This window comes from Dermacentor silvarum, chromosome 5 (genome assembly GCF_013339745.2).
Source record: "Dermacentor silvarum isolate Dsil-2018 chromosome 5, BIME_Dsil_1.4, whole genome shotgun sequence".
Taxonomy (NCBI): Eukaryota; Metazoa; Arthropoda; class Arachnida; order Ixodida; family Ixodidae; genus Dermacentor; species Dermacentor silvarum.
The window spans coordinates 89,439,145-89,466,949 of NC_051158.1; the positions used below are offsets into that span (position 1 = coordinate 89,439,145).

The window sequence follows — 27,805 nt, forward strand, 5'->3', positions numbered from 1 at the left end:
TTAAAAATAAAGAAATAAAAAGGAACAGGTACTCCAGCCATGATGCAGCGGAAAAGGTCTGGTAAACGAGCACACCTGAAACTAAGCACAGCTCTATACCTTGTTTAAGCGTTCTGGCAAGCAAGTTCACTAATTGGAAAGCGAAAGGTTTTCTATTTGGAGTCTCTGTGTTTGGAATTGTAGCCTCCTGTTGCCGCAGCAGTGAATAATTGGATAAATTGATAGTTTAACTGATTCCACAAGACATTGCAGAGACATGTATCTATCTTCACTCCTCACTTTTGTCACATTTGCCGGAATCTGGTGGTAAGTGCGAACACCTCTAGGTCTTGCTTGTAAGCGGGAGAGCGGCGATATGAGATTTTATAAAACGTCAGCGTTTCAAAATCGGGTGTTTGAAACACAAATCTTCCCGTTCGTAAGGTACCTAATGGCTGGCAACCTGTGCTAATGTTGCGTTCGTTATCATTGTCAGCCTACGTATATTATTGCGAGCGACTGAATAGCTGACAATGTTTTGTGAATATGTACTGAAAGGTTGACTTAACAAACTTTCTCTGCCTCAGAAACGTTTATCATTGGCCACTTCGTTGGGAAGTAAGATGACTGCTATCACGATGCACCGGCACCTGACACCATTATAGTGTAAGAAATGAAATTGGACTGCAAAACGAGGAAACGCTTAGCGCTTCGTCGCTAAACAGTGATGGGGGAATGTGGGCGGGGGGGGGGGGGGAGGTAATGCTTACAAAAAGTTACGTCAGAATAGTGTTTAGGTGAGCTAATTAGTCTACTCTTCATAGTTATACGGTGAATTTTGAACAGCTGAACTGAACAACGGATGACTAAGGAAGACTTATAGGACTATAAAGACATAGTCATATGTTGTTAGTTACTCGGTTCAAAAGTTGACTTCGCAAAAGATACGTTTGTCTGTTGCGTAGTGCGAACATTGAGCATATGTGGAGGTGAGATGACGGCGAAAGCATCCCCCCTTCCTCTCCCCCCCCCCCCCCAGCTGCACGCTGTTGCATTTGCATAGTTTTGAGGACCGACTACAACAGCGCGCAGACAAAAAGCGCAGCCTGAATTGCAAAATAGCACTGCACCAGGCCTTGCGGGCGAAGATCTCCCTGTTTTCGGTCTTAACCAATTTTCTTACCCAGATGAGAGGAGTGGAACTTCCTTTGTTAGAGGTAATATTTCTGTCCAATTCATTGCCGCCTAACACGCATACAGCTTTTTCAAAAACAAACTTCGTATTTGCAGAAAAAATTACCCTTGTCTGGAAATAGAATCAGAGAACAAGACGTTCTTACTGGGGTTGGGGTTGACCGGCCTGCTAACACAACTATGTACAATTCGTTTCATACTTAGCGTGCAATGTTATTGAAGAGAGAGAATTTCACAGCGATTCTTATGTCGAGTCCTCGCTGTTCGAGTCCCTTTGAGTTCCAGGTCTTGACGTTCAGACCATTTGTTGGGATCAAATATTGTGTTTGATGTGAGCTACCTGCATTGGCCACAGTGTAGTGTGAAGCTCTTGCGTTGGAGTGGTCCAGCTCTTCCAGATGTAAGGAAGGGAGGGAGGGATTTTCGAGCGAATTCAAACGTTTATAGAGCAGAGGGTCCCGTGGCATTCCAAGTCACTATGGAGTGTGTTACGGTAATTGCCACATGCTTCACACGCTCGTGTGCCACATCTGTTCAAAATGTGGTGTTGGACAGCATCGTCGGGTAGCGTAAGTGTTTTACACCGAAGCTGTATACCTCTACCAGCCAAGGAAACTTTCGTGTCGCTGGCATAAACAAAAAACGCCACTCTAAAAATTTAATACAAACAGCACCTCCTTTGAAATCAGGAATACAGCATACAGCTCAGCACTCGTTTTCAAAATAACAAAAAAACACAAAACAAGCATCAAAACCACATGATGGATGTTAAGGCGCGTGTGAACAAATCCTGTGGATGTGAAGCATTGTTCAGCGCACGCACCATTGTACGCTTCATGCACGACAAGCTCACAAGAGAAGTTAGTGAGGCTGAAAATGTTTTGAGGTTAGGTCGCGAGTGCATAAGCACCGCATATGTGAACCTTTCCAATAAGGAACTTGTTTTCCTTAGGAAGTAATCATTCGCGCATACCTGGTGACGTTGTGCGAGTATAAAAATTTGTGCGCTGAAACTATAAACATTTCTTGGTAGTTTCCACTAAGTGTGTCTTCTGGTCCTTCCTTCGTTTAGTGGTCGTTCACTCTCCGCTATACAACCCGGAGATCATGAACCAACAAGCCCAAATTTCCACTATCTCATGTATCTCATCCTGAAATTTTTAGTCGATCAAATATTTCGTGAAATGTCGAGTAGGTACAACGCTCTGCATAGCAAGCCGGAAGGGTGTTATATGCACAAGTGCACACCATTCAGCTGCCTAGGAAAAGCTTGCTTCCGTGGCTTCTTGCTTCGTTGCTGTGACCTTATCAGCTTTGATAATTAAAGAGAGCTTTTACGGCGCCTCTGATTGGCTCAGAATGCCACTATTACAAAATTTCACAATATGGCTGCATATGACGATATCCATAATAGCATCCTCGGTGGGGTACGTTTGGAGACTATGACACATTGGGAAATATCTGCTACCACTCGGCATCTTTTTCTTATTTGCCCGTAAATGTTCTGCTTTTTACCATACGAGTAGAATCAGCCAGTGACGGCTTAATAATAAGCGGTCTGCGTTTTCCACTTTATTTGTCAAGAACTAACGGCGCCAAATTGTTAAGAATGTTTATTATGACAGAGAAGGCCAAGGGGAAGGCTGCAAGCACCCGTCATGGGCCCCCCCCCCCCCCCCCCGCCACTTCTTCCTGTCCGTTCCTTAATCTAACAACATGGCTCCCCTCCAGCAATCTCACGCTTTCCGAATGCTTCTAGGCTTTACACATGGCGCAGGAGGACATTTTCACTGATGAAAAAGCTTGGAATACCGGGACCGGAACCAAACCTCCTGTGGGGAAATATGTACATCATTTGGAAAAAGGTATAAGTGCAAACGGCGATGCGCGTTCTCTAGTTCCTTTTTAATATTGTTGTCATAATGCGTATGTTTTCAAAGGAAATTTTTTGATCATCTTGGTTGGGAATAACGGAGGGCTAATTGGGAGGCATGGGCAATCCGCGAAGTGTTAGAGATGTGCCTGTGCGAGCAAAAACAAAGAAAGGCAAGTAACTGAGACATAGTATATGCCCACAATGCACATGAGTGTGGAAATTATGGAGCAGCTGAAGAGCCTGCGTTATCGAATTTTGTTGACCAGGAAATGCAATGCGTTGGAGTAGCTCTTGTGCAAAGCACTAATGGTACACTGACCACATGTCCTTAAGGAAGCTATAAAGTTGTGTCTTTATGCTATAAGGGTAAACGCTGAAAAATGTATTCAGTGTTTATTTACCGTCGCAATGAAGCTTCGAAACTTCTTGAACTAAACTGTTCATGGCGGGTTTTGCAACTCACTTTTCGACATTTTACTCGGTGAGAGCTGAGTAAAGTTAGTACTAGTACGTGTAAGTAAACTTATGCAGCCTATTAATAATAATAATAACAATTGATGCCAATGAACGTCATCCCCCTGCAATCTCAGCTATAAGGAAAATCATAGTGAACAACATTTGATTGATTCAACGAGCGGGCTTCCTCAAACTGTGGAGGAATGACAGCACGGGGAGTGCTTGCCATTCCGTGCTATAAAATGATGCCACCACTGTTCGGATTTGATAATGGCCTCGTGCTTAGCAGCGGAACTCCAGTGCCAGTTACTGAGCAGGCAAGAACATTGCTTGAATAACGCTTACATGTTCCCCATCGGTATAAATAAATACATTGAGTTAGATTGCAAGCTGGTGGGTCAAGTCAACGTCGTCAGAAACAACTTATGGTTGATCGTTGGCTGAGATTGAAAATAATTGTGAAGATAGGAAACAGCCTAGATAGAAAACCTTATCTGCGTTCCTAGGAAATAGCCAATTCTTTCCGAGAGGATGAACACTGAAAGAAATTGGTGCTAGATAAACTCGCTGATTGTGAGACAGAGAGAGAGATAGTAAACTTTATAAAAAAGAGCACACGAGCGAAGGTAGTTCTTCTGCTGTGCAGTGGGCGGCACCCTCAGTCCAGGAGTCCAGCGGCCTTAGCTGCCCTGCTCGCTTGGTTGAGCAGGTTGAGCTGGGTGTGCCTGTATGACCAGAGAATGTGCGCATCAATTCGTTATCGGTATAACCACAACTTCAAGTGTACCAGAGAGCTGGAAGAATGCCAACATTATACTTATCCATAAGAAGGGAGACGTTAAAGAATTGAAGAATTACAGACCCATTAGCTTGCTTTCAGTATTGTATAAAATATTCACCAAGATAATTTCCAATAGAATCAGGACAACACTTGACTTCAGTCAACCAAGAGAACAGGCTGGCTTCAGGAAGGGATATTCTACGATGGACCATATCCATGCCATCAATCAGGTAATCGAGAAATCTGCGGAGTACAATCAACCTCTCTATATGGCTTTCATAGATTATGAAAAGGCATTCGATTCAGTAGAGATATCAGCAGTCATAGAGGCATTGCGTAATCAAGGAGTGGAGGAGGCATACGTGAATATCTTGGCAAATATCTACAAGGATTCCACAGCTACCTTGGTTCTCCACAAGAAAAGTAGAAAGATACCTATCAAGAAAGGGGTCAGGCAAGGAGACACAATCTCTCCAATGCTATTCACTGCATGCTTAGAAGAAGTATTCAAGCTCTTAGACTGGGAAGGATTAGGAGTGAGGATCGATGGAGAATATCTCAGCAACCTTCGGTTTGCAGATGACATTGTCCTATTGAGCAACAATGGAGAGGAATTACAACAAATGATTGAGGACCTTCATCGAGAAAGTGCAAGAATTGGGTTGAAGATGAATATGCAGAAGACAAAGATAATGTTCAATAGCCTGGCAAGGGAACAAGAATTCAGGATCGCCAGTCAGCCTCTACAGTCTGTAAAGGAATATGTTTATCTAGGTCAATTACTCACAGGGGACCCTGATCATGAGAAAGAAATTTACAGAAGAATAAAATTGGGTTGGAGTGCATACGGCAGGCATTGCCAAATCCTGACTGGGAGATTACCACTGTCGTTGAAAAGAAAAGTGTACAATCATTGCATTCTACCGGTGCTAACATACGGGGCAGAAACTTGGAGGTTAACAAAGAAGCTCGAGAACAAGTTAAGGACCGCACAAAGAGCAATGGAACGAAAAATGTTAGGCCTAACGTTAAGAGACAGGAAGAGAGCGGTGTGGATCAGAGAACAAACGGGGGTAGACGATATTCTAGTTGACATTAAGCGGAAGAAATGGAGCTGGGCAGGCCATGTAATGCGTAGGATGGATAACCGGTGGACCATTAGGGTTACAGAATGGATACCAAGAGAAGGGAAGCGCAGTCGAGGACGGCAGAAAGTCAGGTGGGATGATGAGGTTAGGAAATTTGCAGGCGCAAGTTGGAATACGCTAGCGCAAGACAGGGGTAATTGGGGATCGCAGGGAGAGGCCTTCGTCCTGCAGTGGACATAAATATAGGCTGATGATGATGATGATGATGATAACCACAAAATGTGAGGTTATTCATGAGCGAGTTGCGCAAGCTCTCTCATTGAAAAGCTCACATTTGGCTGTTGTACCGATTATGCGTTGATGCGAACATTCTCTGGTCGGGAATATAGAAAGAAAAGTAAAGATTAAACAGCGTAAAATTAATTATGGCATTGCATTGTGCCTTTGTTGAAAAAGAGTGTGTCGCGGTTGACAAGTGTGATGTATCGCTTCTTGTGCGTGCTTTCTTGAAGCGCATTAACTCATGCAGAGAAACAAAGATACCCGCAGCGCTTCTGACGATGTCACTAGTGAACACGAGGCGTGTGAAATCGTGACATAATGGGAAAAAAAATATGCCAGATCATTTCGCAGGTCCCGACAGCTGTGTTTAATTCCCCGTCTATGTTATGTGTTCATTTCTGCAGAATACCAGAGGAGCCCCTCAAGCGACAATGCATAACAACGTGAAAGTGTAATAGCTTGCTCGTCAGGGAAATGTTCTTCGCCTCCATTTCAAAACACACTGTAGCTTATTGTGCTAGAAACAATGCTCTGTTATGAAAAGTAATAAATAATCATAAAGGAAAATAAGCCTGAGAGACATTTTTATACGACAAAGAAATCATTGAAACAGCTAATTGAAGCTATCTGTCTGTGATAGGTTTATTTTTACACCGGCTGTGCATCTTTGTCTCCTTGCTTTTTTTACACAATAAAATGTGTAAAGACAGTTAAATATTTTCTGCGGAGGTCACATAGCACCTATTTATGTCGAGCGATGGAAGTTTGACTAATCACTAATTGATACGATAGCCTAGTATTAGCGGATATATTTATGGCAGCCACTCTACGCGAAGATATAGTGTTATGATTTAACACATTTTTGGACCTGAGCGGTCCTGAAGTTTGAAAAACATCAACGAATGAGCTGATTAGAACAAAAAAATTTTCCTTTCAGGGTCTTGCTCCAACCTGTCATGACTGGCTGCAGAAGTACGGAGACATTGTCGGGTAATAACTTGGTCTATCTCGGACATTTCGCGAAAATTTCACGATTCCTTAAATTGACAGAAAAAAAACCTAGCACGCAATCTTTCGAGCATAAGATATCGGGGAAAAGAGAAAGAAACGCGTCAGCCCCTATGTGCAAATAACAAACGTCAGACACCCTTGTCATCAATACCCAAGATTGCTCTTCATGCTTGACGAACCCTTTCTGTTTATATAGCATCTAAGCGGCTCGAGGTTGAAAAATGAGCAAAAAACGCAACTCAACAGGATGTGTTCGCGTATGAATGCGTGGAACGCGTGAGAAGGTTTTTCATGCACTTATTAGAAATGCATTTCTTGTTGCCTTCGCGGTTCTGTCCTGTTTCCAACGATATTAGCCCTGAAGAGCTTTTCTACGTCTGAAAGCTCTTTTCATACTTGGCGTTGAGATCTTTCACTCGTCCTCAAAGACATTGATCAATAATGTGTTTGATCAGATCTAGCTGATTTCCCAGCATTAGCTTGTGAAGTGACTACAGAATCTCACTTAATGTCGGCTCGTTAAAGACATTGTAGACGTTTAAACGACACATAGGTATACAGGAAGAAGGAGACTTGAGGTGTTCAACAGAGGTCGAAGAAGGGATTTATCTGATGCCACCATATTGACAAAGGGATTTGTCTGCATCTGGGATTCACAAAACCGAGAAGGTTCAGACAAGGACATGTCCCCTAGCCAGGGCATTGGTTCTAGGACATCCATCGTTTGAATACTGTTGAACATTGTAGAAGTTTTGTCACTTGCACAATCTGACCAGCGACATTTTTATGGTCTCGCTTCTTCAAATGTTGAAGGCTTGAAAAACTCCGCTCAGAATAGCACAAAAACCTTCTTTTATTTCTGAATCAGAGATGTTGTCTTGAGCTGCAATGTCCAATGGAAATTGTGTGTTCTTCTTATGATGTTTTCTCCATTTTAAATTAAAACACGCGTTTATGAACGCATCGTATTGCAGGTATTTCAACGGTATCATGCCCGGCATAGTCCTGCGTGATGCTAACCTCATCGAGAAAGTCTTCGTTACGAATTTCAAGTCGTTCTCTGGAAGACAGGTGAGAAAGTGTATGCCTATGGCAAGACAATCGGGTAGTGATGAAGCACAGAGGAAGGTGCTAAAAGAAAAATTTATTAATACAATTTTTGCACATGATATTGTTACTAGCTATTTGCAATATATTATGTCGGAGTCATTTATGGTAGCGTTATCATGAACTAAATCAAATAATAATTAGGGTCCGATTTGCGCAAGTGTAGCTACCATCCTTACAAATGTTATAGCTGATATTTCAATAGGTTCTCACTTCAATTCAAAGCACTACAATTTTTAGTTATCCTTTTAGTTATTGATTTAAATCGTGATTTTGTAATGATCGTATATTGATCAAGCGCTCAAGGAGTCAGTGGACCTACTGTGTTAACGCGACACTAAAGGCAAATATTAAGTCAACGGGCAATGTTAAAATACGATCACAGAAACCTCGAAGCGGTTGTTTAGTGTCAAGAAAATACTTATTTTATGAGAAAATTCGCGCCTGAAGCGTCCTCGTACCTCTAGCGCCATTCAAATCGCCCGCCATCCCGAGTGAGGAATGGTGACGTTATGGTCTCATAGTGACGTTGTGCCGCCGGTGAGTAAAACGCCGCCCGCAGATTTTGCGGAAAACACAGACGCACGGGCAGAAACAGAGTCAAGACAACGCCGACGGGAGTGCGAAAGCGGAAGGAAAAACGTGCGCCGAATTGTAAACATGATGATCGCCGACGGTCGTCGCAATGGACCTTGTGGACGACGCCGACAACGGCACATTGGCTCGGGACGCTGTGCTAGATTTCAGCGATTTAAGCTCCGATGAGCGTGACATGCTGCTGAGGGCTCGCGCTGCCGGCGTCGTTCTGTACTACGACGGCGGCCTCGACACCGGCTCACCTGAGCGCGAAAGCAGAGAGGACTCCAGCAATGCGACGTTGGGCGACGAAGCTGGTCACCGTCTGGACGTGCTGTCGCGCGGACCGTTCGGGCATCCCGCGACATCACATGGACGTGGAACTCTTTGCTGCTTGCAATTTCAAGTGCGAGTTTAGCTACACACCGCAGCACTCCGCGATATTGGAACTACTGAAACTCGAAAGCGCGCGGCGCACAGTCGATCGAAAACGAAACCTTTACACCACTCATGTCGTTATCAAGGTGACACCAAAAAGTTATTTTTTCAAAGAATCTAATAGAAGTAGAGAAGTAGCATTTTCTTACGTCTAGTAATCCAAGGAAATTGTCTTTCTTTTTAGTCCAAGTGGTTGAGTACTAGCGACATAATATTTTTGAGGAGTGCCTTCGACATCGGGTAAGTACCTGAATGTCCCTGGGGAGTCTCTTATCATGTCCTGCATTTACCTCAATTTCTCGATTACTAAAGTTCTGTTCGCGATTATATTGACACCCTAGACGTTCTAGTGCATTACTCTATCACTTTAGCTTGACTTTTTATTTGCCTTTGGTGTCCCTTTAACGCTAGCGTATGATATCAATTCCACCAGTCATGCGGGGCTACTATGTTTTATAGTTCCCATAAAACCGGCGTCTGAATTCCGGATTCTGAGTTCCTTGCAGCCCCTAGCCATTTTCCATTTGGTTCCTTAAAGATAATGGTGGTGGCTTCCAAGAACCTTCCATTCAACAAGCTTCGGCTAACAAGACTCTCTGGCGAAGAGTGGCGGCAGCTGAGAAGCATTGTGTCTCCCGCTTTCAAGAAGACCAATGTGAAACAGGTAGTACATTATGCTTCCTTGCCTCGCAAGCACTCGAGATTAGCCTGAGCTACCGATGTAGGTAGTTGACCGTTACGCAATTTCATAGCCAGAACATGTGGTTTTTACTCATTCAATCTTCATCAAAACGAAGAAGAATATTCAACCACAGGGTAAATAAAGGTAGTGCTTTTTCTGTTTGTTTGGCGAGGTACGTTTATTCCTTTTTAGTTCAAAGAAATCTCATTGATACATCGCGTGGCTTAAATCATTAGCAATACAGGAAGTTGTTATTACGTGAGACCAACAGGGATCAAATCAAGTCAAATCAATTTATTGTCCAGTTTACATGCTGGACGGTCAGGGATGTCGCAGATAACGTGTGTAGTTGTCCTGTTCATTACACATTGGCCATCTACATTTCTCGTCTGTCAGCACATAAGCAGCAAACAGAGGTTCGGAGTAGCAGCAACTTTTAAGTTGATTTCCGCACTTCACGTTTATTCCACGCATGCGGCGTTAAACGCCGCCAGAAACCGAAGTTGTGTTGCATTTGTTTCGTCTCTTGCATGCTTGCCATACCTGCTTCAGACGGTGCCCATGATGAGTGCGTGCACGTGTCGTTTCTTTGACATCGTCGACGAACTCACGAGCCGCCAGGGTTCGAGCGTCGAGCTGTTCAAGCCATTCGTTGACCTGGCGGCCGACATTTCACTGCGGTTCTGCGCCGGCATAAACTCGAACGTGCAACGAGGTGATGAAAGGGCTCGCGCTCTCGTCCACTTCGCACGCAAGAACATAGGCCAGTTCAACGGATTCTTCTTGTTTCTTTTCAGTAAGTTGGTGTCAGGCATCTTCAGAGATTCCAACGATTTTTTTGGGAGCTGTTAAGAAAAGTTTTGAGAAATGCTGCGGTGTTGTGCGTCGACTAAAAACAAAAAGAGTTGTCTCGTGTCAGCCATCCCCTACATTATACTATAGCTACTACATTATATGTTGGAAAGCAGACAATGTTCGGCTGAGTTTAAGACGTTTTGTATAATATTACGCTGTTCGGCCAGGACTAAAAGTACTAAAAGTTATGGGGATGATCCTTCCTTGCAGAACTGAAACAGTGTTGGCTCGTTTTAGAGCAGGTTTTCGGTCCTGAGGTCGGTCTTTTATAAATGCTTAGCAGTGGGCATATAACATGCCCTGTGAACTGCCTGAATTTGCGCAGCTGCCAACTCCAATTGCTGGTGGGATTTGTGTGCCCAACCAGTAGGTGTTTCGCGTTGCGCGAAAAAAAAAAACAGGCCTGTCCTCTGCGTATACCGAAGTGCCTATTTCTCCGCATGCACGATTTGCCATGAAAAGATAAAACCATGCGTGTTTTGAAGCTTTAGCAAACCAGATAGTGGAAAATTCGCCAATTGTGTGCAACCTGACCCTTTAGTTCACGAGCGTGTCTTTATACGCTTCATTTTGAATTGCAGGCAAAGTACGTAAACCAAATTTCCTTTTCCCACAGATATACTGCCAAACACTCCGTGGCTTCACAACCTAGTTCTCTTTGTTCGGAAGATGTTCACACGACTTCCATCCGAAGAGTTTGTGGAAAAAATGCGCCCTTTCATCGAACACCGTCGCCACCGCAAAACTGTAAGTTGCCATTGCGGTACGGGAAGGTGGTGATATAGTAAACTTTGGCTGGCGGTGAAGGGGGCTAGCGGGTCGATAATTTTGTAGCCGCGCTACTTTTGAACGCGAAAGGCTAACTAAACACATCCGAATGAGATACACACGTCCATGGACAACGCTCCATAATAACGGCGTGTGCCGTTATTTGAGGTGGAGGAGAGAGCGGAGGGTGTTGTTGACTGCAGACAGATGCAGCTTTACCGGAAGTGGCGCCAACTGCTCGGCCTCCGGTTATTTAAACAAATGCAGCCTATTTCAAAATCTAAAGAATAGTTCGAAATAACAGTTGGGCAGACATACGGATTTAATTGTTTCGAACAAATCCCAAAGCGCCATCGATATCGCTATCGCCAGATGAAACGTGGTCCCTTAAAAATTCACAGCAGTGGACTCGAGACTCAAGTTCAGAGAACTCATTATGAACTTGCCTGCCCATTTTGTATTGTCATACAGGAAAAAAATATACAAAGAAATCGAAAAAAATAGAAAAAGTAAAGAGAGTCAGAATAATAACATTGCGGAAACACAGGGCACCACGGAAATGAGACATATCCTGCTAAACAATATGCATTGTCAAAGCTGGCTGTATCGGCAATGTGTGAGCGTCCAGTCAGAGTGTTACCAAATCTGTCTCTATATGTACAGTCACGGCATAAAAATGTGAAACGCAAGAAAACAAAAAGCAGACAAAAGCTTCGGCAAGTTCTCATACGCGTCAATAGGTCGTCTTAATATGTCCCCACTCAAGTGTTTTGCCTCTCCATATATGTATGTGAAAGTCAGTTGTGCATATCTCTGCTTATAAAAGGAACCTTCATGATGTCAATGATCCTTCAAAATGTTTTTCGTTTATAGCATGTGCTATATCATGTGCTTTTTGGGATATAACGCGCCTATTGCACACGTCGTTAAATACCTTTCCAACAGAGGAAATTATAAATTACTACGTCTAACCAAATGTCAAGCGAACCCGCTCTGTCGCATTGTGAAAATATATATATCAGCGCAGAAAATTTTTCTAAAGAACGCTATGACAAACTGTATTGACGATCCATACTCTTCACTCTTGTTTACTTTCTCAGGTAAATTACTGCGACGTGCTGCAGCTTCTTTTGAATTCAGAGGACGAACACGGACGTGCAAATGGCAGTTCAGATGTGAATACCCAAAGATCTGCAGGTGTGTGCTAGTTAGCTCGTAGCTAAATGTTTCGGAGGGTCTCCACAGTTTGGTGAACAGACAGACAGAGGGTAGTTATTGCCTCTGCTTGGGAAATCTGCATTGAAACAATCGTGTGCTCAAGCATGCTTTTGTGATTGCGCAGGTTAGCGTACTGCTTGTATATGTTACTGACATTGCGTAGTGCTGCAGGACTTCCTCTCGAAATGTGGATGTCAGGAGCACGTTACATCCTAAGGCAGCAAGTGTGCTTACAATGTTCTGAAAAGAAATATTCACATTGATTAGAAACAATGATAGACGTTGAATTTTTAATGGGTATAAAATGCTAACTGTATTCCGCGGCCACGTCATGGCATGGCAAGAACTATATTTTGGTTCAGAGAAACTAGGGCCCGAGGGCAGAAGCCCCCAGGCAATGTCGGTGGCTCCGCCTACGTAGCCCGACCACTTCCAAACTCTAACGACGCGGCTGGCGAACATCATACATAACCAGAACCGAAACTTACCTGTTCTGTTTTGCAATGTTACAGGTACAAACAGTAAAAACTACTTATCTATGAGAACAGAAACAAATATCTGTCTTTTTCTAACCGCCAGGTAAGAATCATTATCAAGTTTCGTGTTGTATACGTTTTAACCTGGCCTTTTGCCTGATACAATAAAGCTTGCTGAAAAAAGAGAACATCGACCAAGAACGAAAAAAATATACACTTAGTGAAAATTTACAAGGATTTCTGGCTCCCACAAGAGAGCCTTGTTCACAATTAAGCGAATTAGGCTTGAGCCCGTGAGAAGTTCGTGACGTGGCAAAATATGCAGGCATCACTCTGTATCTCCGCGCGAATGAACAGCCCCGCGGTGAATCGCGCATTTGGATGAGTGAGAGAGATAGGGACGTAGAAATTGGCATATTTTTGTTCGTTTTGTAAGCATGGGTAGCGCATATTATTATGTCTTAATAACGTTTCCGGCATTGTGCTTTCATAAACCTCCTGTACGCTGAAACAGGGGCCAACTAAGATATATCGAGATTGTTTTACTTTAATTGTTCTCTTGCCCTTAACCGTCGGAAAATGTTTCCCTCCTTACCGAAGCTAATGTTTTCTCCGAGATCACTGCAGTTTGATTTGGGGTTATCATCATTAAATCGGCAACTAAGATCTCCTTGTACAACCAAGGAACTCATATTCCGCAATAGAAAAACTGGAACTTGAATCGAAGACGACGTGTATACAACGCTCCTTGCAATTAAAAAGGGCTGTCAAGTGCGCATGGTTCACTAAATAATATTCTGCTTTCTCTCTTAATTGTTTACAGCATCGACGTGGTTGCTGTCAGCTTAACAATGACGTCTTACCTTCTGGCGAAACACCAGCTTGCGCAGATGAAGGTTAGACAAGAAGTAAGAGCGGTATTGAAGAACAAGGTGAGCTTTGTGCACGCGTATAGTCGTTCTTTTGTTGTTTGACAGTGGGGCGGCAAAGCATATCTGAGTTAACACTAATTCCCTCTCTGGTTTTCGCAGAAAGCTCTCACATTTGACGACGTATCATCTCTCACGTACCTAAACCAGGTAATACTTGAGTCGCACCGGCTTTACCCACCTCTACCTGGGTGAGTTGCTAATAATTCTTCTAACACACATATATAGTTATAAATGTATTCATGGTACCCACGCTCAGTTTTGGCCCGAAAGGCCAGCTGAAATTATGCACACGACGATTTACATCATTTGACACCGATGACTATGACAGATTTGAAAAGTATTTCGTACAGATGAGTACAACGCAAACACGAATGAACGACATAAAGATATTAACTTCTACTGGCACAGACATATGCCTACTGTGGCCACGGCCAGGAAGACGACCACAATGACGCCACGTCTAATCGCGGAATTGTTCGCAAAACAAACCTCGCTTTAAGAAGCCTCCGTTGATTAGAATTGTTTTCTTCGTAATCATGCTTTAGATACGCAATAATATCTGACCCGGACGTTTAATGAAACTGCTGGAATTGCTAATGTACAGCGGATGAGAAAATTTTACATGACGTGATTTAGGCGGCATATGTGCATTCCTGCTTTGTTCATAAGGCATGCCACTTCTTATTTATTGAATTACTGGGTAGGTCGCAAAGGCTACGGCACACTAAAGCTTTAGAATTCCAGACTATAAGACAAAGCTTTGCTGGAATTCGAAGTTTTCGCAAATCCCGTGGCCGGTAAACCTTTGTAAACAATTGTACTAGGTATAGACCAAAGAGAGAGGGAGCAAGGAGAGGAAAGGCAGGGAGGTCAACCAGACCAGCGTCCGGTTTGCTACCCTATACTGGGAATAAAGGAAAGGGGGAACAGAAAGACGAAAAGAGGACCAGAATTACCAGCGCTTCTAAGTGTTCGCCATGTTAATTATTATTATTATTATTATTATTATTATTATTATTATTATCTTAAAAGCGTACAGCGGTATATTTGCCCCAGTTTTGACATCTATATTTAATAGCTCTCTGAATACTTCCACCTTCCCTCACATGTGGAAAACTGCTCGTGTTTTTCCTGTATTTAAGTCTGGCTGTAAAACCGATGTCTCAAATTATCGCCCGATTTCTCTTCTCTGTGCCACGTCTAAGGTTTTTGAGCTTGCTCTTCACAACGTATTGTCTTGTACTGTGAAGAACACATTGATTCCGAATCAGCATGGATTCCTCACCGGCCGCTCTACTATCACAAATCTCGCAAGCTTCATGACACATATCTCCGCGCCGGTACTTCAAATGGGGCAAGTAGACACCATATATTGCGACCTCAGTAAAGCTTTTGATGTGGTAAGCCACTCACTGCTTCTCATCAAGCTTACGCACTTTGGTGTTGACTCGTCAATTGTAAATCTATTGCGGAGTTATCTTATTGGTAGATCATGTTTTGTTGACGTCAACGGCCAAACGTCTTCATCGTACATGGTAACCAGCGGCGTTCCTCAAGGATCAGTGTTAGGACCACTCCTTTTTTTTTAATTTTTATTAATGACGTTCTTTCCGCCATTCGACATTCTTCATTCCTCCTATATGCTGATGACATAAAGATCTTTAAGGCAATTCACACTGTTGATGACTGTCGCATCCTGCAGTCTGACCTGCTTTCTTTTTCTAAATGGTGCACAGATAATAACCTCACCTTGAATGCTGCTAAAACCAAAGTCATGACTTTCACCCGCAAAACAGCAAGCATCTCTTTTTCTTATTCAGTAGATTCTGTACCATTGTGTAAGGTCCGTGAGATCAATGATCTTGGTGTACTTTTTGATACAACCTTACACTTTTCAGCTCACACTAAACGCGTTGCAATGCGGGGCATGCGCACTCTTGGCTCTGTTTGCAAACTGTCGAGAGAATTCAATTATCCTACACCGTTCCGCAAGTTGTACACAACAATCTGTTTTCCTCAGCTCGAATACGCGTCGGTCGTCTGGAATGGCATTTCTAGATCCAACAGTGACATTATAGATCGGGCCCAGAAAAAGTTTCTAAGCATATATCATCACCGCTTTGCAAACACGGACTCTGGGCCCTGCTCTAGCACTGTTGGATTATTGCCATTGCCCTTACTTCGCTGCCGCCGTAATCGTGCTGACCTGCTTTTCCTTTTCAAACTCCTTCACGGTATCCTCATGTGCCCCGAACTCCTCAGTTGTATCACATTTCGTATTCCGCGCAAAATCACCAGAGAACACAGACCTTTCCATGTTGCTGCCTGTCACCACCAACACTCAACCGTCCATAGAATACAGAGTCTTTATAACGCCCACTTTCATGACCTTGATATTTTTCACAACTCTCTGTCTTTGTTCTGCTCTCAGCTTTCCGTTGTTGTGTCTTAGTTTCACCATATTGTTCAACTTCCCTTCTCCATTTTATTATGTATGCATTTTGCGCCTTCGGTTACATGTATGTACACTTTTCTTTTCAAGATTGATATTTTTATTCATTGTTTTTTTTCACTGATACTCCCCTGCTGTATTTCTTTTTCTATGTATACGTGCGCCAGCACCCAGACCTCACGGTTGTTCCTGGGCACGATAAATAAATGATTGATTGATTGATTGATTGATTATTATTATTATTATTATTATTATTATTATTATTATTATTATTATTATTATTATTATTATTATTATTATTATGTGAGTACTGCTTGGGGTCTGCGGGCAAGACGCTGCCAACAATGGGTCGCAGTGCGTTTGCTGTTCTTAGTTTCCTGCAGTGGCGGTATCCGAAAGTGCTGCAGCCGTCTTGTCGTCTCTGAAGGCCGGTAGGTGTGTCTGCCTTAATGCGATCACATTTAATATGGCAGAATGCAACTTTCTCGTGTTGTCTCCGTGTATGTCGCAGGGCGTGTCGCATTCGCAGCGCCTTCTTTAGCTGGTTGTTGGTGCAGTTGACAAGGGCACAGTACCGCCGGACGAATAGGCTATGCACGTTCCGCTTCTGAGAACATGCAGAAAACAAACAGCTGAGTATGTGCGGTAAGAATAGGTGTAAAATCACCGCAACCAGGGAACACGCACCGCAAGTACAGCTACTATCTACCTGTCTCTCGTAGTCGCCGCCGGAAGGCATCACCTGGTGTGGAGAGTAGAAAGAGCGTTTGGATTTATAGTGGACATAAGCATCGACCGGGCGGCAGTCGGGATAAGTAAGAGGCGTTTAGAGTATTGGTGGAAAAAAAGACGGAAAGAGATTGATAGCACCGGGTCCATGACAAGCACAGGTAGTGGTACAAGGTAGATAGACAAGTTTTGAGGAAGAAATAAAATATTAAGGTGATGTATACAAAAATTCCTAGAATGAAAAGCATGTATAACACACATGAATACCTCAAGCAGGCTAGACGACTGTTTGTCACCGCCCCGTTTCAAACGCGATCCCTTTTCGTAGCGGCGCGGCTAACACTCTCGGAACGGGGCTATAAAAAAAAAAACTGGTCTATAGAAGACGACATAGCAAGTGAAATAATTCTTTGTTTGATCTGAATATTGCAGATACTGAATGTAGATCATACCAAAATTATTATGCTTTTCCAGGTCGGTGCGCCGAGTGGCTGTGGAAGATTACTGCGAAGGAGATTTCAGAATACCCAAGGGCACCGACGTGTTTGTGCCAGCACTAGACATTCACTACGACTCGAACTTGTGGCCAGAACCAGAGAAGTTTGACCCAGATCGGTAAGATAGAAAATGGACGGAAAGCAACTAGCTGCACTCATCGCCATAACAGGCGTTTCAACAAATTCGTAATCCTTAAAACTGCGCAGCAGTGCGAATGAGGGTTGTATTTATGGCGACACGTTATTTCCGCCGGCTCAAATAAAAAGATTGCACTTGACTGCTTATTTTGATTCTAAATTGTACTTTTGTTTCGTGAATTGTTCTGCTGACTACACAGATTCAGCCCCGAAAACGCTGACTCAATCAAGCCCACTGCGTACCTGCCTTTCGGACTCGGTCCACGGATGTGCATAGCCACGGTACTGGCCCAGACGGAGATAGCATTGATTATCGCCATGCTTGTGTCTCGGTACAACCTGGAGCTACCAGCGGAAGAACTTGCAAACGTAAGTGACTGTGCTGTCCAAACAAGCCTCTTGTCGCAAAGGCCACATGCGTTCGTGAATTAAGCAAAGGCACGCGGTACACTTCACCATGGGATGCGACGTATGCAACGAATCGTAGCATCAACAACAGTGTCCAACCGATTTTGTAGAAGTTACCGGAGACGGCGAGAGAGAGAAAGTGGTTGTGGAGAGGAAGAGACGACGTTTCCTGCAACCCTTTGTGAGCACGGTTCCGCGCCTCCGACGAAGCAGCAAGCTTTACACCGAGGCATGCTTCGTCTCACAGGCCACGTCGTACCATGTTTTTCCCGCCTCAAACAGCCTCGCAAAATGGCGTCGAAGCCCCTCCTCCCAGAGTAAATTTCTGTTCCCTTTAAAGTTGCTTACCGAAATAGCAAGAAGGAAATCAGGCGCTCAGCATTGTTCGGCTATGACAAATTTTCGCGCGCGCTTCTGTCTCAAGACAATCTTGTTGCTTCAGTTATTGCGCCTAATCTTTTATTGCGATAGCAATTATATGGACACTCCAAAGCAGATTTCTGCCGTCGGCGTCGCCGTCGCCGTGAGGTTCCGTATGACGTCAACGGCGATGAAATCGTCGCCGCGCTCCGGACGCGGTATGTGCGAGTGAAAGGGTGCGAGGGACGCGCGCTTTCACGGGGAGCGAACGCACTTCGGAGAGCAAACGCGCGTTCTGCGCCGTGCTCCCTGAAGGGCTGCAGAATTAAGCGTCTCTTTCCTCCTTTCCATATATAGAGAGCAAACGCAACTTTTTCCGTCGCGCGAAAGGCTGTGGGGGGACGGGAGGGAGGGAGGGAGGGAAGGCGGCGTTTAGCTGCGGCACCAAATACGTATTATTGCGATAGCAATTATATGGACACTCAAAAGCAGATTTCTGCCGTCGGCGTCGCCGTCGCCGTCGCCGTAGCCGTCGCCGTCGCCGTCGCCGTCGCCGTCGCCGTGAGGTTCCGTATGACGTCATTTGGAGAAGAAATCGTCGCCGAACGCTGTATGTGCGAGTGAAAGGGCGCGAGGGGCGCGTCTTTCACGGGGAGTGAACGCACGGCGGAGAACAAACGCGCGTTCTGCGCCGTGCTCGCTTAAGGGCTGCAGAAGTAGGCGTCTCTTTTCTCCTTTACAATCACCATAAATGTAGAGCAAACGCACATTCTTCCGACGCGCGAGAAGCCGTGGGGGAGGGGGAGGGAGGGGAGGCGACGTTTAGCTGCGGCACCAAGTGCCTATTATTGCGATAGCAATTATATGGACACTCAAAAGCAGATTTCTGCCGTCGGCGTCGCCGTCGCCGTCGCCGTGAGGTTCCGTATGACGTCAATGGAGATGAAATCGTGGCCGCGCGCCGCCGAACGCTGTATGTGCGAGTGAAAGGGCGCGAGGGACGCGCTCTTTCACGGGGAGTGAACGCACGGCGGAGAACAAACGCGCGTTCTGCGCCGTGCTTCCTTAAGGGCTGCAGAAGTAGGCGTCTCTTTCCTCCTTTACAATCACCATATATGTAGAGCAAACGCGCCTTCTTCCGATGCGCGAGAGGCCGTGGGGGAGGGGGGGAAGGGGGAGGGAAGGGAGGCGACGTTTAGCTGCGGCACCAAGTGCCTATTTATATCAGAGGCTCCGGCAACAGTCACCAACGCCGCACGCATTTTGAGCGAACGCGGGCAAAATGCCGACGGCGTCGACAACAGTTCGGCGCGTTGCCGGTGCTGCTGCATGTCCAAGTTTATACAGCTGATAAAGCTAATATCATTACTCCGTATATCTCTCTACAAATTTGCTATCGCAATTGATGCTTCACCTTTCAGGTGAAACTGCGACAACTTTTTTATATCACAGGCTCCGGCAACAGTCACCAACGCCGCACGCATTTTGAGCGAACGCAGGCAAAACGCCGATGGCGTCGGCAACAGTTCTGCGTGTTACCCATGCTGCTGCATGTCCAAGTTTATACAGCTGATAAAGCTAATATTATTACTCCGTATAGCTCTCTACAAGTTTGCTATCGCAATTGATGCTTCGCCTTTCAGGTGAAACTGCGACCACTTTTTTATATAAAAAATGTCACAGTTTCGCCCTAAGGGCGAAGCAATGAATGCGATAGCAACACAGCAATGCCATACGAAGTAAGGTGAGCGGCTTTGGTAGCAACAACACGCAGAACTGTTGTCGACGCCATCGGCGTTTTGCCCGCGTTAGCTCAAAATGCGTGCGGCGTTGGTGACTGTTGCTGGAGCCTCTGATATAAATAGGCACTTGGTGCCGCAGCTAAACGTCGCCTCCCTTCCCTCCCCCTCCCCCACGGCCTCTCGCGCGTCCGAAGAAGGCGCGTTTGCTCTACATATATGGTGATTGTAAAGGAGAAAAGAGACGCCTACTTCTGCAGCCCTTAAGCGAGCACGGCGCAGAACGCGCGTTTGTTCTCCGCCGTGCGTTCACTCCCCGTGAAAGACGCGCCCCTCGCGCCCTTTCACTCGCACATACAGCGTTCGGCGCGCGGCGACGATTTCATCTCCAAATGACGTCATACGGAACCTCGCCGTCGCCGACGGCAGAAATCTGCTTTTGAGTGTCCATATAATTGCTATCGCAATAAAACGCCGGCCGCACGCGTTTGGTGCGAACGCGGGAAAAACGCCGACGGCGTCGACAACTGTTCTGCGCATTGCTGGTGCTGCAGCATGTCCAAGTTTATACAGCTGATAAAGCTACTATCCTTACTCCGTATAGCTCTCTACTAATTTGCTATCGCAATGGGTGCTTCGCCTTTCGGGTGAAACTGCGAAAAATTTTTATTGCGATAGCAATTATATGGACACTTCAACAGGATTTCTGCCGTCGGCGTCGCCGTCGTCGTCGCCGTCGCCGTCAGGTTCCGTATAGATTCCAAGGGCGATAAAATCGTCGCCGCGCGCCGTACGAGTAAAAGCGCGCGGGGGACGCGCGCTATCACGGAGAGCCAACGCACGGCGGAAAGCAAACGCGATTGTCGCCCAAAAGGCCGTGGGGGTAAGGGGGGGAGAGAGGCGGGGCGACGCTGTGCTACGGCACCAAATGCTTATCTTGCAACCCAGCGCAAGGAGAACTGGCAACGCAATCTCCCACGCGAAAGCAAAAAAAAAAAAAAAAAAGCGGGGAGGCAGCGCGGGAGGGACTGGGGGAGCAGCTTCTACTCTGCCAAAAAATACGCTTGCACTGGCTGTGGTAGCCGTCGCCCGCACCGTCTCTTTATCTCCACCACGGCCGGGCTCGACTGGCGCGCGCACTCGCTTCTTAAGAAGCGAGCGAGCGCGCGCGCCAGTCGAGCCCTGCCGTGTCTCCACACGGCTCTGACCTTTATGCGCTGTCCATTCGCCGCTCAGTTTCCGTTGAAGCGATAGACCGCACGATTCTTCGCCCGCTGCAGCGGCCGCGCCAGCGTTTTGACAGTCGTTGTCTGCGGTCATTCAGTGTGATCTATTCAGTTTGCTTGTGCGCGATGACACCACGCTTGTCAATTCAGTTAGAAAGCGAATGTGTCCACGTTTATGCGGCCGATAAAACTACTCTACTATCCCTACTCCGAATAGCTCTCTACCAATTTGCTATCGCAATTGATGCTTCGCCTTTCTGGCGAAACTGCGACATTTTTTAACTTTTCCGCCAAATGTGTTTGGAAAATCATTGCAAATTGTGGCAATTTGTTAAAATCATCGACTTGCAGAGTCTGAAAGTCGGTTGAAGCCAGATTGAAGGAGTTCCGGCAAATTCATGTGTTCGGCCGACTGGACTCCAACATTTTATTTCCAGAGCAATGATATGGAGACTCCAGGCGTATTTCTGCCGTCGCCGTGAGGTTCCGCATAAATTCCAAGGGCGATAAAATCGTCGCCGCGCGCTGTATGCTGCCTGCGAGGGTGCACGAGCCTGCAATCGCGGCTTAATCTCGCGCACGCAAGGGAGGGAAGCCTTCCGTCACACGCAACTCTTCGGGGTGAGGGTAGGGAGAGAAGAGGGGTGCGTTCTCCGGCGGCCGTGCGCGCCAGCCCGGGCCGCACGCGTTGATGTGAGACGCTTCATGGAGGTCCATTCGCTCGCTACTGCTGCTGCGCTTCCTAACTCCAGCATTGTGACAGCGAGTTTCCGCGGTCATCGAGAGAGATATGTTCATGTTTACTTGTGCGCACGTGGCACCATGCTTGTTCATTTTGTTAGTGTGCCTATGCTTACAAGTATATACGGCCGATAAAACTAATACGGCCACTAATTTTACATGGCGAACGATGCTTCGCTTTAAGGCAGAAATTTTTTGCAAGAAACAAAAACTCTTGCACCCTGGCCATCGATGGCGCTCAAAGCGATTTGGGCGCTAGTGCCGTGTTTCAAGAACTCTGGCCTCAGTCGCCGATTGTACTTCTGCTGTGCGTCCTCCCACGTGAGCACATTGCTCACTCTCTCCTTCTTTCATTCTCACCCCCCTCCCCCCTTCGCCCTTATGTAGGGCAGCAAACCGGATTCTGGTCTGATTGACCTGCGTGCTTTTCATCTCCTCGCTTTCCCTCTCTTCTCGAATCCATGTGCCGACCCTCATTTTCGTGCTAGCACAATGGCCGCATTTGGAGCTCCTATATATTAACGCCAGATGTTTCTCTGGTGACTGTTGTTGGAAATTGTGTGCAACGTTCTGCACTCAAAAGAGGCCACGAAGCAAATAATCAGAAATATGACGATCTTGTGTTCAGAGAAGAAACGTAGGGATGTACATTTTGCTCCACAGATGTGTCTCCAAGCTGGACATTTGAGCAGTTAAATTGAATATTAACCTTTCCACGCAGCGTTCCATTCGCGCTTTCTTCTCGCAGAGCACCTGCTGTGGCAAGTTTTCATTTCATTTGATTTATTTCCTTCAAAGCGTACATACACAGTGCGCAATAAAATTGTTTGGCCTATAGTTGAGGCTAGGGTAGGATCGTGTTAGTGAACATTTTGCAACAGCAAAAATTAAAAGAACAACAATGTCGAAGGTCATGCAGCTATAACACATGAAATCAACATGTATGCAAGTCACAAAAGGTTTAAAGAGACTTGAAACAAGGACAATACTTGTATCGCTCAAAAAATGATAAGATAAACAAAATACCTGCTATGCATAAAAACGGTAAACGTGCAACAAATACAAAATAATACAGAATATATTTATTGTCGTCTTGGAAAAGTCAATCTTAAAATCTTCAATCTTCGAAAAGTGAAACTTTGATCAAGTAAAAGGTTACAGGTATAGCTTGCAATCTTCGAAAAGTGAAACCTTTTTTAAAGTCAATACGACGTGGTTTGCCATTGTTATTTTAGGTGGTACAAAAATTAATATTTCAGCTCCGTGATTCTGTAATAAGCGCAGGCCGTAGGCATTCCGGGTTATTGGAATAAAATGTTTTCTTTGTTAGCTTTTACAGTGCTCCTGTTAGGGAATGAATAGGCCTATCGGAAACGGGTGATCGTTTCGAATAACGTTGTTAGCAGTGATGTAAATTTTCAGTTTAGAATAAAGTAAGAAGGGTAACAGATCAAGTTCTCTGAACAGTTGTAGAGATGGTACATAGACGTTCTGGAACGTCATTAAGCGCATAGCTATCTGCTGAAGGCCTGTAGTAAGGTCTACATTAAACGTTGACGTCCATGATTCGCATCAGTACGTCAAGTTACAATGAAACAAGAAAAAAATATTATTTTTAATGCAGAAATGTTGTTCGGTGGCAATAATCTGCATATGTCGTCTTTCACTTTCCACGTACCTCCTTGAACGGGTTCCCATTCCGCATAAATTGCAGCAGCTTACTTCTAACAGCTGTAGGGCGGATATATTTGAAGCCCAACTTTCTTTGGCACTTGCGCCTACTTAGTGCAGGCAGCTGTATGTCGGATCAAAATGGGTCAATCCCGGAGACAATGCATCGAAGGTGCTGATTTGGAGATCCGATGCCGATACCCGTGCACAATGTGCATCGCCGCCACGATTTCAGCGTTTACTGTAGCGGGGGCGATCCGGGAGCCATTGCAACGTCACAAAACCCACCCGCATCATAATGTCACGTTGTAATGACGAGGTAGAAACAGTTAGTGCCAGAATGAGCCACGAATATAGCTTTTTATTGGACGAAATGCGTGTTGAGCCCAGTTGTAACATTGTAACACTGGTTAGACGGTGCAAAATGGTCAACGGGAAAAAGATAAACAATCTACATGTGTCATGTCAGCATTAGCCATTAGATTTAACCAATAAATGTCCCCAGCAGCTGATCGAGGTAACCTTATCTGGAAGCTTTCGATTCACTTTTTCAGTGATATTCTGACGGTTTCGGCCCAGTTATAGTTACGAGAAACTGATATATTCTAGTAGTTTTCTGCGCTTGTTGGTCTATATTGAACTGGCCGAAACTAACGTATGTATTCCCAAACCAATCTTATACCTACGTTCTGCCCTCCTTGCCTTTTCACTGCCTTAACGCTTTTCATAAAGACATTTTATACTTGAACCCAAGCCTTACTTAACCTTCATCATCATCATCATCATGATCAGCCTATATTTATGTCCACTGCAGGACGAAGGCCTCTCCCTGCGATCTCCAATTACCCCTGTCTTGCGCTAGCGTATTCCAACTTGCGCCTGCGAATTTCCTAACCTCATCATCGCACCTGACTTTCTGCCGTCCTCGACTGCGCTTCCCTTCTCTTGGTATCCATTCTGTAACCCTAATGGTCCACCGGTTATCCATCCTACGCATTACATGGCCTGCCCAGCTCCATTTCTTCCGCTTAATATCAACTAGAATATCGTCTACCCCCGTTTGTTCTCTGATCCACACCGCTCTCTTCCTGTCTCTTAGCGTTACTCCTACGATTTTTCGTTCCATCGCTCTTTGTGCGGTCCTTAACTTGTTATCGAGCTTCTTTGTTAACCTCTAAGTTTCTGCCCCATATCTTAGCACCGGTAGAATGCAATGATTGTACACTTTTCTTTTCAACGACAGTGGTAAGCTCCCAGTCAGGATTTGGCAATGCATGCCGTATGCACTCCAACCCAATTTTATTCTTCTGGAAATTTCTTTCTCATGATCAGGGTACTTATCATGGTACTTATCAGGGTACTTACCATGGTACTTATCAGGGTACTTTATTATGATCATGATACTTAACCTTACCGCATCGAAAAATTTTCGTTCGTTAAGGTAGCCTTGCATACCTTAAGGCGCATACCGTGCATACCTTGCGCCTTATTCGGCACAAGGCCGACCACTGCCGAGCTCGTCGATCTCGTCGCTCTTTCAAGAGAACCCTACGCCCACGAAGCGCATCCACATGTGGAACTCATGCGGAGTGTAATTGGGGACCATCGTGATCCCACGAAAGTATGCAATGACGGCGAGGTTCTAAGCACATCTGTCGTTTCGCAGTGAGCTGTTATCCACCTTCTCTCTTCATGCTACCACTCGCTCTGAGCCCAGGCGATTGCGCTTCTCTCGTGAAGCTGCTTTACAGCTCCTCGGCCAGAAAAGAAAGGAAGAACCCCACTGTCAACAACAGGGAGAAAAAAAACTGTCTGTGCTGTTGAGCACACTTGCTGCGAAAGGAGGGCATCCCAAGTTGCACACGAGCCTTTCGCCACGCATTGGTGTTTTCTCCCCAGGCCAAAAGACCAGTGGCTCATTCTGAAGCCGCAGGACGTCGTTTACAGAATAACCTACAGTGATTACCTTGCGTAATTTGTGAGGGATCAGAAAATACTCCCCCAACACCTGCGAGAACACGGGAACTATCCCCGTCTCTTGGACAGTCAACTCACTGTCGTCGCTTGGACCGAAGAATTCCTATTGATGGGTGCCGTCGTTCTTGAGACCGAGAAGAATCTACTGAAGCGGCTCTACCTTGAGCCCTGGCACATCCAAGGAGCCATCGAGGCAATGAACCGCTCGCTATGAATGGCCCCGCAGCACCCATGCAGCACGGTACAAAACAGCAACCGTACAACAACTTCCGTAGAAAACAGCAACAACAGAAAAATATCTGCGACAATTACGATGCCCCCAAATGCAAATTTTGAGTGCAGCTTTATACGTGTTTTCATTTCGCGATATATTAGCTGGCGCGGACAATATGCCACATGCAACACATTGCAAACGGAGGGCGGCGCGACTCCTCAATAATCGGGCGATCGCGACAGGCAGCACGTGGGTGATGCGTGGGCGCTATTGACAGCAGCCGCCGCAGACAGACATTCATTCATGCAGCGCTTTGTTTCCATATATGGTATCGGTGAAAAGACGACGGCGCGCTACTTCAGCTTCATCTCGTAGCGGTCGTCGCCGCAGAGCCGACGGGCTCCGCGAAATGAAAACACGTATAAAGCTGCACTCAAATTTCGCATTTGGGAGTATCGTAATTGTCGCAGATATTTTTTTGGTGTTGCTCTTTTGGGCGGTGGTTGCTGTACGGTTGCGTGGCACAACGCTTATCTTCTCAAGCTTTCGCCATACCCTCCTCCTCCACTTTCCACCTCATCGTTCCTCCGCTGCACCCTTCTCCGCTTTACTGCTTGCGCTTTCTTCGCGATCGCCATCTTTCGTCCCCCACTGCTCTCCACGTTCGCTCTTTCCTCCTTTGCTGTGCTCGTTCGCTCGGTTACGCCGAGGGACGACGCCGATGGAGGCCGACGCGAAACGCAGGAACTGGCGCCTAAGAGCTGCGCTCTAAGAACGACGATGACTACGACATATGTTGCCAAACGAGAGATGCACAACACCGTAAGCTCGCCGTTATTTACATTGCTCTTGCACAGCGGGCAATAATGTGACTCTGCTTTTTATGTTTACTGTTTCCAGTTGCAAGCACCTACTTTTATTTGAATAAATCAGTGATTGTGCTCTGGAAACCTTCCTAGCCTCACTCCCCGACTCGCTCCTTATGACGACACGGTCGCTTTTCATAAGGTTGCCTTTTCGCACAATAAGGAATGTCTTTGAAAAACACCTTAGCCTTTTCCCATACTTATCTTTGCCTTATCCTTTAAAAGTGCGTCTTATAGCGTTAAGTTAAGGTTTCTTTGTGAATATGGGCCTAAGTTATGACTTAGCGAAAAAAAGAAATCACTCAGAAATGCTGAAAAATAGGGTGCTTTCTAAGTGCGCCATTTTACCTATGTTATGAATTTTTACCGCACCCGGCACAAACTGTCAAGCGAACTACTTACTCTGAAGCCTCGCCAGTGACTAGCCTTCCTACTTTTTATGCTTTCTAACTGTTTATGTCATAGCAGGAACTCATATCGCGTGCAATTTTGCAACGCAGGACGACAACGTTTACACAGCGACGGCGCTGCTGGGGCTTCCGAGAAAAGGACTGCGGATAAAACTGACTCGACTCCCAGATTCTCACCCCGAGCCTGGAACAGAATAAAGCTTTGCTTCCCCACCTAACACTCCTGCAAATACGTAACCAATTAACCAATAAATCGCAAACACCTTAATTCTGGCTGGTGGAATTCATTCATTTAAAAGGCTGAAGAGGACCCATGGACGCCATCTCGATCGCTGATATTTAGTTGACTGGAAGCCTCGAACATGTTTCTAGAGACTGGCCTTCTGAATGGGCTGCAAGCTTTGCACTTCCATGGCTTCAATTTCAAGTAATTCATGACACTTTCAATAAAACAGGCCGTGATTGGGCCTTCCTTCCGCTTGTCTATGGGCTGGCTCACATGTTAGATGGCGTCGAATTGTTTTTGTTTAGTTAGTGCTGAGAAGCAAATTTCATAAGATGTCTTCTATCTTAGTATAGGCAAGTAATTTTCGGATGCAATTGTGCCTTTGAAGGCCATACAAATCAAGCTAGTTTCGGGCTCTCGTCAAATATATTT

The 27,805-nt window shown here is 45.5% G+C and overlaps 1 protein-coding gene across 1 annotated transcript; it reads left to right on the top strand.

The window, feature by feature from the left end:
- The first annotated feature begins 48 nt into the window (after positions 1-48).
- On the top strand, positions 49-27,434 carry LOC119452491 (cytochrome P450 3A28-like). Its single transcript, XM_037714608.2, has 14 exons — positions 49-306; positions 2,933-3,038; positions 6,594-6,646; positions 7,642-7,738; positions 9,327-9,452; positions 10,023-10,266; positions 10,942-11,072; positions 12,194-12,290; positions 12,824-12,890; positions 13,611-13,719; positions 13,819-13,907; positions 17,375-17,515; positions 17,736-17,904; positions 27,238-27,434. The coding sequence occupies exons 1-14, from the start codon at positions 257-259 to the stop codon at positions 27,343-27,345; spliced, it is 1,587 nt and encodes a 528-aa protein (XP_037570536.1). The 5' UTR covers positions 49-256; the 3' UTR covers positions 27,346-27,434.
- Positions 27,435-27,805: the final 371 nt, after the last annotated feature.